General features: G+C 37.5%; 1 protein-coding gene across 1 annotated transcript in view; it reads left to right on the top strand.

The window, feature by feature from the left end:
• Positions 1-7,427, top strand: part of CPED1 (cadherin like and PC-esterase domain containing 1) — a 105,981-nt gene extending 98,554 nt beyond the window's left edge. Inside the window, exons 20-24 of the mRNA XM_029285327.1 lie at positions 942-1,162; positions 1,940-2,041; positions 2,209-2,296; positions 4,686-4,832; positions 6,860-7,427. Coding sequence (XP_029141160.1) covers positions 942-1,162; positions 1,940-2,041; positions 2,209-2,296; positions 4,686-4,832; positions 6,860-7,087 — 786 coding nt within the window. The 3' untranslated portion in view covers positions 7,088-7,427. The remainder of the gene's footprint in view (positions 1-941; positions 1,163-1,939; positions 2,042-2,208; positions 2,297-4,685; positions 4,833-6,859) is intronic.
• Positions 7,428-15,960: the final 8,533 nt, after the last annotated feature.

Here is a 15,960-nt window from a genome sequence, read left to right as displayed (position 1 = left end):
AGGGATTCAAAGAACCAAAAATGAATTGGTGGCAGCTATTAGGATATAATTTAAAATTTAGCATAAATAGAGTTATCTTATTCCCAATGACTGACTTTTTCTGAAGAATTATTCATACCCACCCAGGCTAGATGCTGGAAACTAAAAGAAAGCTGAGAGATAAGTCAGGGGCTTATAACTGTTTGATATCTCACTGGAAGATATTTGTGTATGAAGTCATCGAATCCAAATATGTGTATCCATCCATTCATAATAGATGCAGTGACTGTAGAATCCACCTCACATTTTCCTAAAGTACAGATCATCTCTGTTAAAATTAATACTAGTAAATACATATCTGACAAACAACCTTTCATATTGAAATTAAAAGTAGCCCTTGATTAGCAACCATTTGGACCCATTGGGACCTGCCACACAGTTGCTAATGCTGCAGCTGCTAAGTGGAAAATCACATGACCACAATGGGCTTACAACCTCACTTCCCCCTCAGTTGTTAAGTGCCACAGCCCATAAGCAAAACATCACATGACCATGATTTATGATTTTACTTCCATCTTATCTATTAATTCTGCTTGTTGCAAGATAGTTGTGAAGTACACAAACGGCAATCATGTGACTGAGATTCTGCAACAGTCGTAAATCAGTTGTGAAGTGCCTGAATGGTGATTGCATGACCACAGGATGCTGTGACAGTCATATGTGCAAGGATTGGTCTCAAAGCTATTTTTTTACACTTTCAGAATTTCAAGTGGTTGCTAAATGAAGCAGTTAGTAAGTGAGGACTATATGTACATTTAAGACTCTCCATCATGCAGGTTGCTGTAATTTATTGCTAGTCCACCAAACATTCCTTAAACCAAAACTGCAGACTTAAGCTCTATTGAGTTCCACTGATCTATCAACTTTTGTTATTAAATAGTTTTTGGTTTTTACCTTTAAAGGTTCTTTTCATTGGTGATTCCACTAACAGAGGAATGATGTATTACCTGATAGAGAGAGTGAATGAGACCCTTCAAGAATGGCAAAAGGCACATGGCATGAAGTTTTATCACAATGTGAACAATGGGAGCACTTTCATTAGTTATTCGTATTATCCCCAATTCTGGATCAGTATCAGCCAAAGACCTACATTTGAAGAAGCTCTAGAGCAGCTGCTATTGAGGTATGATAGAACACTTGGCAACATTAGTTTCCTTTTCCTGGCATTCAGGTGTTTGGTTCTAGTGGTTTAGTTCCTGCCTTTGGGCAATATTTACAGTACATCAGTTTCTCCACTGCTTCTACCACTTCATCAGATTGAAAATTCTAGCAGTTACAATTTTGGAGAAACTATTACAATAGAAAAAGAATAACAGATCTCCACTGATCTCATACTTAACTGTATAGAGCAGTGTGAAGAATTTGTACCCCTCCAGGTATTCGTATACTAAGGTACCTAACAGACCTAGACCATGGTCACTGGAAAGGGAAACAGAACTCTAGTATAGCAATAGGTTTCCCAACTCTGTTGTAAAGAACACTTTCCTTTCTCCTTTACTTTTCAAAGCTGTTTATCAAAAGTATTTTTTATTGCTGGGAATATTAGTATGCAATAAAAGAGAAAATAGTTCAGAGGTTGGAATGCAATATCCCAAAATACCAATGGAATGTTAAATATCTTTGAACATTTTGTTGGAATGACTTCCTTGCATCAGGCATGTGCTGCCTTTGTATAAATAATAATTTATACAATGAAAAATAAAAACAAGTAATAAATGTTTGAGTTTAAAATATGCAGAACTATACTCTGTAATAGAAAATGACATCAGTATGTGTGGTTAAGAATGGTCTTGGCTGATGTGTATTGCAATGTTGCTAAAATATAAATGCTGCCATCTGTTTAAATGGTAGAGCAAAGTAGATTTTATTATTATTATTGTTATTGTTATTATTATTTCAGATCACAGCCATTAGAGAATACAGACCAGACAATACTAGTTATTGGTGGAGTCCAATGGCTTAATTTTAGTCACTTGCATATTATTCAAAAAGTACTAAAGCGGTAAGTCTTAATATTGTAGATGTTTTTTGTTTGGCATTATAATGATAAAAAAATAAGTGATGTCATTTTGTTGAGCCTGAATATTGTATCAGTGACAATTTCTTAAAATACTGCACCTATGCAAATCCAAAAATAAAATATATCTATTTTTCTTATGTGTTCTGTAGAATGAATCTCTCAAATATAATGGTAGTGATAAAATCCCTAGGAATGGGCTTTCATCTACCAGTAGATCGAGTGCATACTTTGTCATCAGTAAGTTACATTTTGTTCATAGCCTATTAAAATTAATTGTTCCTTTAACCTGTATTTTTTTTGTTCAGCATCCCAATCCTAAGAATTGCACTGATTCTGTAATGTCACAGATGCCAATAATAATAACAGCTGTTCAAGGTCAAGAAACAGGCACATGTGGGATTCCAAGAATGTTCTTTATCATTGTAGTATAGAATAACAGAATCTTGAAAGCCTGTCAGAATTGCTGTCTACTCTATCTTATACCAAGCAAAATCAAGGCAGAATTATTCTGAATTTCTTATGTTTTCCACTTTCTCAGGGCTGAGTAAACTTTTTTGTTCCTTAGTAATTCATTGCACCTTTTCCTCTTTCCAAAGTTTGATCATAGAAAAGGTTCCTGTCTGCCTCCCAAGTAGACCAGACAGGAAACACAACAAAAGGAACTAATTGTAATTAATGTGTGGCTATATTATATATATATATAATACCCATTAGTTGTGAGCTCCTCCCCCTTTTATCTGATTGTTCCCTTTGCAACATCTTTTCTCCCTCTCTGGCAAGGTCATTCTCACATTCCATTACAGTTCCTCACTGAAAAATAACTCTGGGTCCCAGCCTCCCTTACTTGATTAAAATGGGGAACCAAAAGCCATATTTATAGATGAAAAACCAATTTTGATTTGCACAGGCATATTAGGCACATAAAATGCAGCAGACAAAACATACTGCTGCATTTTATAGCAGTTGCAGTTTCCATGTAGTATTCAAAGCAGTCTCATATAATGTGCATTATAAAATCTACCAGTAGTTGAGTAGTATTAAGGACATACGTCATTACTAAATGATCTTTCTCCTTCAGAAAGAATTACAATTGGCACACCTCAGGGTTTTCCTGGTCAAGAAGACTCCCAAGTTATGGCCATCTTTCAGGAAAATACTGCCTTCTCACGAAACAGTAGAAAGCCACGATGATCAAACAACAATTCCATCTTAACTAAAGTTCAACTTTAGTCTATTTTGTCCCATCGAGACCGGAATATCCTCAAAAACTGAAACATTTGACAGCATTGGTAAACAAGCGACATTTGGTCCTATTGTGGAAAAACGTAAATAGCCAACAGAGTCATACGTTAGGCTTGCTCACAATATCTTTCTTCCCTCAGTGGCCATGCCATCTGGCGACAAGCATGTATGTTATTATAAAAAATTATGGTCTGAATTCCTTCCTTCCTTCCTTCCTTCCTTCCTTCCTTCCTTCCTTCCTTCCTTCCTTCCTTCCTGCCTGCCTGCCTGTCTGCCTGCCTGCCTGCCTGCCTGCCTGCCTGCCTGCCTGCCTGCCTGCCTGCCTGCCTTCCTTATGCCTGTTCCATGAAGGATAAGCAAACTTCAGACATATGTCTTTGCTTTTTTAATGCAAGTTGTGCCAAATGAAGAAATGAAATATACTTCTAATGGAAGAATTCTGAACATAGTAATTTGTTCTGCATACCAAAAATGAGCTGTGTTTTTTCAACACAAAGCTTTCCCAATATAATTTGAAAGAAATGTCAATTTGTTGTCCTATAAATTATTAAAGTCAGATAGCATTCTGATTTACTGTCTGTCACTCATCCATTATTTGATCCTCATTTGCCTATATTACCTTATAAATAATTTTTTCATAGTAGCTAGAAAACTTTGAATAAGATAAAAATAATCTAATGTAAAATTGCATTTCAGCCCCATAATGAGTTTGAAGGAATGCATCATTAATTATATAGAGCATTACCAAATTATACCACTAATAGTTTTGTGTCATCTCATTTATCAATATCTGTAATATTGGGTACCTAAAACACATTTTATGTCTGAAATAATTTTTCCTTCCCTCTCTCTTTTTATTTCTTTTCCTCTCTTTCTTTTTCTGTTGTATCTGTTTTCCTTGTTACCTTCTGGGAGGAGGCTTCGTGGTATCCGTAGCAGAACATCCAGATTCAGCCAGAGTTTCATTCCATACAGCATTAACCTTGTGAACTCTCAAGCTTCCTCCTTCCATTATATATTCAAGATGGACAATATTTAATATTTATTTGCTATGTATATGTAGGGGTGTGGGTCTATACATATGTTGTTCATAGTATGTTTAGGTGTGTGTCATGTGTGTGTTTCACTTTGAGAGCGGGGAACTAAATTTCATTTTTGATGTGTGCCATTGTGCCCACAGTATAAAAATGACAATAAAGGTTATCTTATCTTATCTTCTAAGATAAATCTGGGAGTTGTTTTATCGCAGACACTCTTGTTTGTATTCAACAAAAATTTGAATATAAATCCCATTCAAATCATTCATTTGCATACCATTGTATTCAAACAGAAACTAGAAATAAATTTAAAAAGTTGATGTGAGGTGTCTTGGTTTAAACTGCAGGCAGAAATACAGAATTTGTGGAAAGAAAATCTTGCTATTCTAAACACTGCAAAACTCTATGGCTATGAAGTGGTTGATACTTTCATTATTACAATGGGACGGTACAAGGAATTTTTGCAAGGGAAATGTGGATGTCATTTCCATGAGGTAAGAATTTGGGGTTAGTGCTTCAGCATGAGTATTTATATGCTTTAAACTTTGTCCTACATTAATGAAAACATCTGAAATATAGCTGTATTTTGACAATCCACCATAAGCATTTTACAGACAGACCAATTATGGATAAATATAATTGAACATGGTGCAGCCTGATTCTTAGTAAACATGCACAGCAATGTAGAATGAACTGAGAAGGAAGAAAAACAACTTATTCTGTGTAGATATGAGCAGACCACTGAAAGTCTAGCTAATCCAGATGCCCTCTGGAGGAGGAGGGGGAGCAGAAGAGGAGAAGGCAAAGGGGAAGCAGCTAGTCTTTTGTTCCTTCAGAATAACAGAATAACAGAGTTGGAAGGGATCTTGGAGGTCTTCTAGATCAGTGATGGCGAACCTTTTTGAGACCGAGTGCGCAAACTGCAGCCCAAAACCCACTTATGTATCGTTGGGTGTCAGGTGGGTGTGGCCCATTGGATGGGTGTGGCTGTGGTGGGCGTGGCCAGTGTGGGCGTGGCCACCTCGATGTTGCTTGTGGGGAGGGACGCCTGTGGGGGCCAGACAGGGTTGGGAGAGATCCAGGGGGTCTCTGGCGGGTGGACGGTGGGCAGGAGGCTCATCCTACAGGGTGAGGTGAGGCGAGGCAGGGGGCAGGGCAGGGGTGCCATTGTTGCAGGGAAAGCAAGGTGAGGCAGGGGCCGGGGTGGCTGCTGCCTGACACCATCGGCCCCCACACACAGCGAGCACATGGGGGCCAACTGTGTCCATCAGCAGCCACAGCCTGCCGGCCCCTCGGTGTCAGTGCGACGTGGCTGTTTGCCTCCGGCCACGGCCATTTGCTGCCTCGTGCTTCACACCCAATGTGGCTGCCATGAGTCCACGGAACAAGCCAAGCGGAGGTAAGGAACTGGTATACCGGTTTCTTACCACCGCCCAGCTTGTTCTGCGCCCTCATGGCAATGGCACTGGGCAGGAGGCGGCAAATGGGTGGAGGTAAGGAACCGGTATACTGATGATTTTGAATATAATGCTGCAAATTCTAGACCTGGCTAAATAAACATAATGACACACAAATGTCTCAGATGGCTATGTTTATATATGTAAAGGGAAAAAACTCCTTGTGTCTTACATGATGCCACTGTACCTATATATTATATCCATGCGCGACAGGATTCTAAATGCTAAGAAAATGTGTGATTTCTGAAGAATATTATTTAGATGACTTTAAATAAATCATCTATACTCAGCAAGAAAAAAACATATTTGGCCCATCCATTACCATTCTATCCATTGCAAAAGTAAAGAAGCCACTAAGTTTATCCACAGAGTTAGTTCTGAAAAAGTATATATTTTCCAAGCATGGTGATATTGCACTCTTCAATATTCCACCATACAACCAGGGCAGGAAATATCATTATTTGGGCTAATATTAATTTCTATGCTTGTGTACCTATAGATAATCCTTAATTTATTACCATAATTGAGCCTGCCCATCCCATTTAAAAGTCCTGATGGTTCGTAATGTAGTTAATCGGATTTGACTACCTTTTTTGTGGTGCTCATTAAATGAACATTGTGGTCATTAAATGAATCATTGGTTTGTTATGAAGCCGTTTTTGTCAAAAATCAGAATTAAATGCCAATCTTCAACAAAACTGTCATAAAATGCAGTCATGTGACCATAAATGCAGCCCAGTTGCCAAGTGCATGAAATAGCATCACATGACTGGGGGGGGGCAACCGTCAGAACTTCAAATCTGGGACATAAATACCCCCCAGGTAGGTCCATCACAACTTCAAACAGTGATTGGATTACCTGTATTTACACTGTTGGGTAGACAGAACTCAGCTGCAAAGAAGAAAAGGATAAGAACTAATGTTACCACTTTTCAATATGGCATTGTAAGACCTTTAAATGATTGCAGAATAAAACAACAGTAGTTGTTAGTAACTGCATATACAGTTTGAACTGAGAATTTGTTGCATGAATGCCTTGCAAACCATGCTTCCATCTCTTTCAGGTGGTGAAATCAAAGGCATCTGAAAAAAGCTTTCCCACAGCAACAGCTTTCTCAAGACTCCATGTTCTGGGCAAATATTTCAATAACCAAAGCAACCTTGCAAAACTACAAGCTTCTGTATCCAATTCTCAATCTCCTTATCATGTGAGAGGCCCAATCAATCAAGTTTGTTCTGAAATACTCCTCAGCAGGATCTGTGGGAACAACAGAAAGGATGCCAGCATGTAATTTTGAATGGTAGGCATGTAGAGCTCAAAGACTCCCCACTTTCCCATGGAGTGGCCCTCTGATCTTCTCAGATTTAGTACACATTTCCTTGAAAGGCGGAACAAATTAGCATAATTCAAGACATGTGGGCATTTCATCAAAGCCTTAGGAAATCAAGATGGATCTTCATAGAACTGTGGTTTCAGAGGGAGAAACAGAAGCACAAGTGGCAAAAGCAAGAAGGAAGAATTACTTGAAATAGCGCCCAACAAATCAGATGTAAGCTACGTTTATGCAATATTGTATGATAGAATGTACTGTAATACACTATCTCATTCCATGTTTAAAGGTTTTATGATTATAAATGAAAAAAAGCAATAGAGGAAAATGTACTTTTATCATTTGCATTGACAAAATGATGGCATCAGTTCTAAGACTGCAAGAAAAAAAAATCTCACAAGAGGTTTTTGTCCAAATTGATTATGTGCCATCAGGTCAGTGTCGACTCCTAGTGACCACACAGATAAATCTTTTTCCATGATGAACTGTCCATGACTTGGTCTTTTAGTTCTTCCAACAGTGCATATATATCAACTCTGTAACTGAATGTATCCACCTCAATGCTAGTTGTCCTCTTCTTCTCTTTCCTTCCATCCTTCCCAGCATTACAACCTTCTGTAGATCACATGAAATGACATGTCCAAAGCAGGATAATTTGAGCTGGATCTAGTGAGTATTTTGGGTTGATCTTCTTCAAATTAACTTAACTTATAGTTAAAATGCTAGGTAACTTCCACTTGTTGCTCTATTGCACTGATTAAGGTTACACAAGTACCATGTGGCTGCATGAAGAAGTTTTGTTCCTTATTCTTTGTCTTCTGTTGTTAAGATGATGCAGGTTTCAGAATGTTTGTCTGCCAACAGAAGCAAACTTTAAAGAAAATTGCCCATATAAATACCTTTGTTTTATATGAGCAATCTTCTTTAAACAATGCCCATATACATATATATTTATATTTATATTTACATTCTATATCTTTATTGCTCTTACATTTCCCTTCCTCCTCCTCCAGTAGTGGAACTGATTTGAGAACTCCTAAACAAAATTATTGTACTGTTTAGCAAAACCATTTAAGTATGGGGAAAGAAACTTCAGCTTGCACCTTGGATCAAGGTAATATAAGAGCCAGTTTGGTGTAGTGATTAAGGCAGGGGTATCAAGCCTGATCGTATTGCGGGCCATATCATGACACATCGGGATGTTTTTTTGCCTTTGCGGGGCTGGAGTGGACATGGTCTGCATCGGCTACATCCGGCCTGCGGGCCACGTGTTTGACATGCCTTGATTTAAGGCATCATGAATCAAGGCAAATACAGTGTCCTAGGATAATGCTGCAGGAACCAATCTGGGCCAGTCACCAGGACCAAAGGTTTAGTCTTCCGAGCTTTCGGACTCATGCTGGAACCCATCCTCGGGGAACTTCTCTCTGTCAGAATGTGTGCTTTGGGCTGTTCTATGCCTAGTATTTACATGGTGCGTGATTGGGTCTGGTTTCTTATTTGTTGATTTGGGTATTGATGGCTGGCTATTAAGTTGCTGGCTGTTGTTTCCTTGTGCTGCCAAGTCCTCAGCTCCTAAGTACCTGATAAGCTGGTGGTAAATCAGCATTCTGGTGGACTGACAAGGAGCCCGTTTCTCAGGCTTCAATCACTTCCCTCACTATCTTTGTACCTGCTCGGCCAAGGCATCCGGCTAGAAAAGGTATCAGGTTAGAAACCAGGAGACCGTAAGTTGTAGCCCCACCTTAGGCACAAAGCCAGTTGGGTGACCTTGGGTCAGCCAGTTTCTCTCAACTCTAGGAAGTAGGCAATGGCAAGCATCTTCTGAAAAACCTTGCCAAGAAAACTGGATAGATCGTCCTGGCAGTTTCCAGGAATCAGACATGACTGAGCAAAAGAAGAAAAAAGTATGAAAGAGTCTGGTTTCCTTAAAAACCATGTAATGAGATTGTAGTTGCATGGTTTGAATTGGTAGCGATTTTTTTGACTTACATTTTTTATCAATAAGTATATACAGTACATTGTATTTTCTTTTGCTCTGCCAGAAATAACGCCCAAAGGCTAAGGGAGGTTACAGAAACTTAGATACTATTTGCTCAGCTCAGTGGGATTCTATATGTGCCTGGTAGTCCAGTTTACCTTGTTCAGTGTATATTGCCAATAGAACCATAGCAACAACAAAACAATCTCATTTTTCTGCAAGCGTTATCTGCAAGGTATGGTAAAAGAGGTCACAATGGTAGCCATGACAATAGGACACACATTAAAAGAAATGGGAAGAGCTTTGATCTCACCACCATGGATGCTTTCTTGACTTTTCTGTGATATCCTGCAGACACCACTAGTCCCTGCATTTGGACACAAAGTTTTGCCTTTGGCCATTTCACTGATAGGAGAAGGCAGCACCTTCAAAATTTCTCCCTGAATATAAATATTTTTAGTAACCTTACAGAAATGATTATGCATGTATCTCAAATGAAAAATTACATACCAAGTCTAAACTTGAAGTAACTTGTATTAGTGCCAAAGGTAAACCTGAAATAAAGATAAACCTGACTTACTGAAGAGTCTTAAAATAATTATATTTACTTATAACTTGAATATTCCTATGGATACACATTCTGATTTTTTAAAAAAAAAACAGATTGAGAGGTGATCCAGGTTTCAGAGAACTTGATTACCTCCCAACAGCAAATCTTTAAAGAGGATTGCCTGTATAAATATCTTTATACTGAAAGTAATGTTAAAGTTGGACTCATACAGAAAGACTTTTTAAAAAAAAAAACTAAAATGAATTTTGGTTAGGTAATAAAGTTCATGTTGGCAAATGTGCAATGTGGTTTCTGCATGTTCACCATTATATGGTTATCCTATGCTGTACTTCACTGAGTTTCATGTTTCCCAGATGTCGCTATTTTGAAAGCATCATTTCAGTGCTGTATTTTTATGGACAGATTTTATGTAAACTTATCACTGTAACATGCAAATCAACCTAATATGAATACGGACTATACTGTAGATGTTTAAAAGTGATATCTAAATTGTAATTAGGCAATAGTAAATATATATAAAATAAATATTGATACACTGTATGATACATTTCCTCAAGATGGGTATCTTTTTAATTGACATGTGACAATAGATCAGTGAAAGCATCATACAGGTAGTTCTCGACTTACGACTGTAATTGAGCCCAAAATTTCTGTTGCTAAGTGAGACGTTTGTTGAATTAGTTTACGAGTCCCATTTATGAACTTTCTTGCCACATTCTTATGTGAATAATTGCAGCTTTTAAGTTAGTCACCCGGTTATTTCGTGAATCTGGCTTTCCCATTGACTTTGCTTGTCAGAAAGTTGCAAAAGGTGATCACATGACCCCAGGACACTGCAACTGTCATAAATTTGAGTCAGTTACCAAGCATCCGAATTTTGATCATCATGTGCAAGGGGAATGCTGCAATGGTCATAAGTGTGAAAAGTGTGAAGTCACTTTTTTCACTGTTGTAACTTCGAACAGTCAATGAACTGTTGTAAGTTGAGGACTACCTGTATTCTCTTGTATATTTAGTTGTCTGTTTTCTTTAGCATGCAGAGCATCTTGATGAAGAGATATATCCTAAACATGCTGTGAAACAATATGATCAAGCTGATTTTATTGGATCTTTTGGGGGATAATGGACAGCATATACATTTATATTCATGTATCAGGATATCTTCAGAAGGCACCAAAGTCTTCAGTCTCATTCACTGATTATGAACACCTGTAAAGGGCACCTCAAGATTTTTGACTAATAATATTCATCCCCAACATGTTGTATTGTCCTTCATCGGATTGTTTGTCTATGGCTCAGAGGTTATCCAGTTATTTGGCCTCTGGTATCACTACTTTGCGTGCTCCCCCTCCCCGGTGTCATAATATGCTACTGAAAATATTAGAATATCATCAAAAATAAAATAAATTTGACAAATTTAGAGCATATAGACAAGCATCTATCCAAAGATCTCTGTGACAATTGTTATTAATGTAATGGTTCACCTTAGCTTTGATATATTTATTCAAAGACTAGATAGTCTTTGAGTATTAAATCTAAAGATTATTAATAGTACAATTCTGTAACAAGTTCTTGTTCTCATATAAAACTTTTAAAAATAAACAATGTAGGGAAATTATTTTCAAGTATCGGATCACAATTTTGTTACTTATGAAATACTTCAAATAAAGAGGCAATCATCAACATAATCTGTTCAGCTTGCCATAAACCATTGGAAAAGCCAATATAATGTAGGCTAATAATAATAATAATAATAAAGTTGGAAGGGACCTTGGAGGTTATCTAGTCCAACCCCCTGCTCAGGTAGGAAACCCTATACCATTTCAGACAAATGGCTGTCCAGTCTCTTCTTAAAAACTTCCAGTGTTGGAGCATTCACCACTTCTGGAGGCAGGTTGTTCCACTGATTAATTATTCTAACAGTCAGAAAGTTTCTCCTTAGTTCTAGGTTGCTTCTCTTTTTGGTTAGTTTCCATCCATTGCTTCTTGTCCTGTCTTCAGGTGCTTTGGAGAATAGCTTGACTCCCTCTTCTTTGTGGCAACCCCTGAGATATTGGAACACTGCTATCATGTCACCCCTAGTCCTTTTCTTCATTAAACAAGACATACCTAATTCCAGCAACCGTTCTTTCTATGTTTTAGCCTCCAGTCCCCTGATCGTCTTTGTTGCTCTTCTCTGTACTCTTTATAGAGTCTGAACATCTTTTTTACATCGTGGTGACCAAAAATGGATGCAGTATTCCAAGTATAGCCTTACCAGGGCAATATAAAGTGGTATTAACCCTTCATGTGATCTTGATTCTATCCCTTAATGCAGCCTAGAACTGTGTTGGCTTTTTTGGCAGTTGCAGCACACTGCTGGCTCATATTTAAGTGATTGTCCACTAGGACTCCGAGATCCCTCTCACAGTTACTACTATTAAGCAAGGTACCACCTACTATACCTGTGTTTTTGGTTTTTCTTGCCTAAACGTAGAACCTTACTTTTTTCGTCATTGAATTTCATTTTGTTAGGTAACGCCCAATGTTCAAGTTTGTCATTTCACTTTGTACAATTGAAATAGGGCTAAGATTGCATAATGAGCTCAAATGTCCAAATGCTGCTTCAAAAAATGTATCTCCTTGCTTGAGTCAGGTACATGAAGCTCCACCTTCACCTATTACATATGAGTAATTCTGGTATATAAACTACACTCTACTCTTGCTTTGTTATTATTGTTTAAATCTGTAGACCAGTGTTTCTCAAACTTGGCAACTCTAAGATGTGTGGACCAACTCCCAGAATTCCCTAGTCTGCCTGCTGTCTGGGGAATTCTGGATGCTGAAGTGCACGCCTCTTAAAGATGCCAGGTTTGAGAAACATAGTATAGGCTAAATTTTTTAGTGGGGAATATTGGGAGAAGACTATTATCCCTGTAGTTCCGCAATATGTGAAGGCTGTTTTAAATCATGCCAAATTAATCTTATTTCATTATTTGATAAAGTGACTAAATTAGTAGACTAATGAAATGCTGTGGACATAGTATACTTAGATTTCAGTAAGGCATTTGACAAAGTAGACCACAACCTGAACTCATCAAATTTGCAAATGACATTAAACTGGCAGGAATAGCCAACACCCCAGAAGACAAGCTCAGGATCCAAAAAGATCTTGACAAACTTGAACAATGGGCCCTATTCAACAAAATGAGTTTTACATTTAGGCAGGAAAAATCAAAGGAAAAAGTACAGATTAATAATAATAATAATAATAATAATAATAATAATAATAATAATAATAATAATAATAATAATAATAATAATAAAGTTGGAAGGGATTAGGTGAGACCTGGCTCAAAAAGAGTAACTGTGGAGTCCTAGTGGACGATCACTTGATTATGAACCAGCAGTGTGCAGCAGCAGCTAAAAAAGCTAATACAATCCTGGGTTGTATAAACAGAGGCATAGAATCAGGATCACAGGAAGTATTAGTACCACTTTATAAAACCCTGGTAAGACCACAGCTGGAATACTGCAGCCAGTTTTGGTTACTGTACTACAAAAAAGATGTTGAGAATTTGGAAAAAATTCAGAGAAGAGCAACTAAGATGATCAAAGGCCTGGAGTCTAAAACATATGAAGAACGGCTGCAGGACTTGGGTTTGGCTAGTCTAAAGAAAAGAAGAAATAGGGCAGACATGATAGCAGTATTCCAGTATTTGAGGGGCTGCCACAAAGAAGAGGGGGTCACGTTATTCACCAAAGCACCAGAGGGCAGGACAAATAAAATGGTTGGAAACTGATCAAAGAGAGAAGCAACCTGGAATTAAGGAGAAACTTCCTGACAGTGAGGACAATTAACCAGTGGAACAGCTTTCCTTCAGAAATCGTGGGCACTCAATCACTGGAGGTTTTTAAGAAGAGACTAGACAGTCACTTGTCTGAAATGGTATAGGTTTTCCTACTTGAGAAGGGGGCTGGACTAGAAGACCTCCAAGGTCCCTTCCAGCTCTATTCTATTCTAAATTATAGAGGTGGTCCTCGACTTACAACAATTCGTTTAGTGACTGTTCAAAATTACAACTCTTGAAAAAGTAACTTATGACCATTTTTCACACTTATGACCATTGCAGCATCCCCATAACCATCATGATCAAAATTCAGACGCTTGGCAACTGACTCCTATTTATGATGGTTGCAGTGACCTGGGGTCATGTGATCCCTTTTTGCGAACTTCTTACAAGCAAAGTCGATGGGGAAGCCAGATTCACTTAACAATCGGGTGAATAACTTAACAACTGCAATGCTTTACTTAACAATTGTGGCAATAAGGTCGTAAAATGGGGCAAAATTCACTTAACAAATGTGATCATAAGTTGAGGACTACCTGTACTGTGAATGCCACTTGAATATGTTTTTAAGTGAAGTGCAGTGTGCAAACAACTCTGAATTCTTACATATATTTATCTGGGACTCTACCGGGGTTATTTCTGAGTGTTGGGCTGCAAGTCAAAATTCTGTATTTGAAAAGATCATTGGTATTATCTGAAACAAAATCCTAAACAATGGTTTTGTTACCCACAAGTATAAACACACCATAGTTTTTTCCACCTGCATGCTGAGAAACGTTTTTAGACCTCACCTGTTTACTTACCTGACTGCATGCAAGAATTTTTCCTTCTATGGTGGTGAGAACATTCCCTTCGTCTGTTATTGCATTTTTTTTTAAAAAAATTGTAGGAGTGGAGAAATGTGTGTGTGTGTTTGTGTGCAAAATAATCTTTTATTCATATTTAACATAGAGATCATTTCAACATGAGATCAAATAATAACAGTAAATAAAAATAAGCTACATTTGTGCCATTTGCAGGGCAGCATATTGGAGCAGACCAACCTACCGAATGCTAATGTTCTTGGAACTATAGCATACTCTGAGCATGGACTATGCAAATAGTTTGCATTTTACTTTCTTGGTGTTCCTTTGACCCATCATGACTTATGCACCATCAAAATATACTTTTTTAATCAAGCTACCTTTCTGCCATATTCAGTTCACTGAAACCTTCCTGTGTGGCATACTATCCCCCCAAACTTCCTAAAATTCAAACGAAAGCATGTTTCAAAATCAATTTTTAATACTTTGCCGAGACATTCCAGTTAGCACTTCCATGTAGCTGTTTCCACATTGCATCTGGAGCATTAGAAAAAAAGAAGCATAAAGGATGAAAAAATATGTGACAAAGAGCAAAGTACTATGTTGCTATCAGGATAGCAACGTGGCAAATAATATTGACAAATAATGACTTATGTTGGCAAATAATAACTAATATTCTGAATCTGACTGGATTCCAGCTACATGGCAAAGAGTACAATTGGATAATGTAAAAATCAGATGTAAGAGATTGGGATAGGAGGACAATTCATAGTTTACAGAGTTAATCAGCATGGAAGTGGGTGTAAATAGATTGAGAATTAATATCTATACCTAATTCCTCCATAATAACTTTAACTGAACTGTAAAATTGTACTGAGCTTTAATTATTTTCTTTTGTGGCATTTCCAAATTCAATATAAATCATCATATAATATCAGTCATTATGCTTTTGGTGTTTTTGTTATATATTACCAAACTCCAACCAACAGAATTGCTATTTAAAATAAAAATATAGAAAAAAGTGTGAATTTAGAGTTCATTAATATATATACCATCCAATTCCAGAAGGATGGATTTTCCTTAAGCATTTTTGTTTCATTTTAAACATCAAAAGCATAATAGCATAAATGATCCACTTTAACCATGTGTAACTCTCAACCCACAATTTACAAAACAAAACAAAAACAATTAGCTATTGATTTGGTTGATTTATCTTTCAATAAAAAGAACATGACATCCTGTTTTTATTCTCATAGATTGGGGGGCAGGGGGGCAACTATAGCAACTTTATGACCTGTGGACGTCACCTTCCAAAATTCTGAACCAGCCTGTGATAGATCATCATCTTCACCATCTTGAAAACATCTTTAGAGCACAGAAAGAATTGTACTATAACATCCTGATGTAATTACAGAACATGCATTGATGGACTCAGCCTATCATAGCTGAATAAAGCTCCATATTTATGTGCAAAATTCTTTCGCTCTGGGCTTTGTTTGTGTAACCTTTTCCAAACAAAGAATTGTGTGCAACAGATCAACTGTTCAGTAGTTATTGGCAGACCTGGATTTATATTCTGTTTCCTCATTCCCCATCAGAAAACATATAGTTTAAACAACTGGAAAGCACATGGAATGACATGACATGCC

This window comes from Protobothrops mucrosquamatus, unplaced genomic scaffold, assembly GCF_001527695.2.
Source record: "Protobothrops mucrosquamatus isolate PMUCROS unplaced genomic scaffold, P.Mucros_1.0 scaffold1515, whole genome shotgun sequence".
NCBI lineage: Eukaryota > Metazoa > Chordata > Lepidosauria > Squamata > Viperidae > Protobothrops > Protobothrops mucrosquamatus.
The sequence above is the reverse complement of the archived record's forward strand: the minus strand, read 5'-3'. Positions and strand labels throughout refer to the sequence as shown.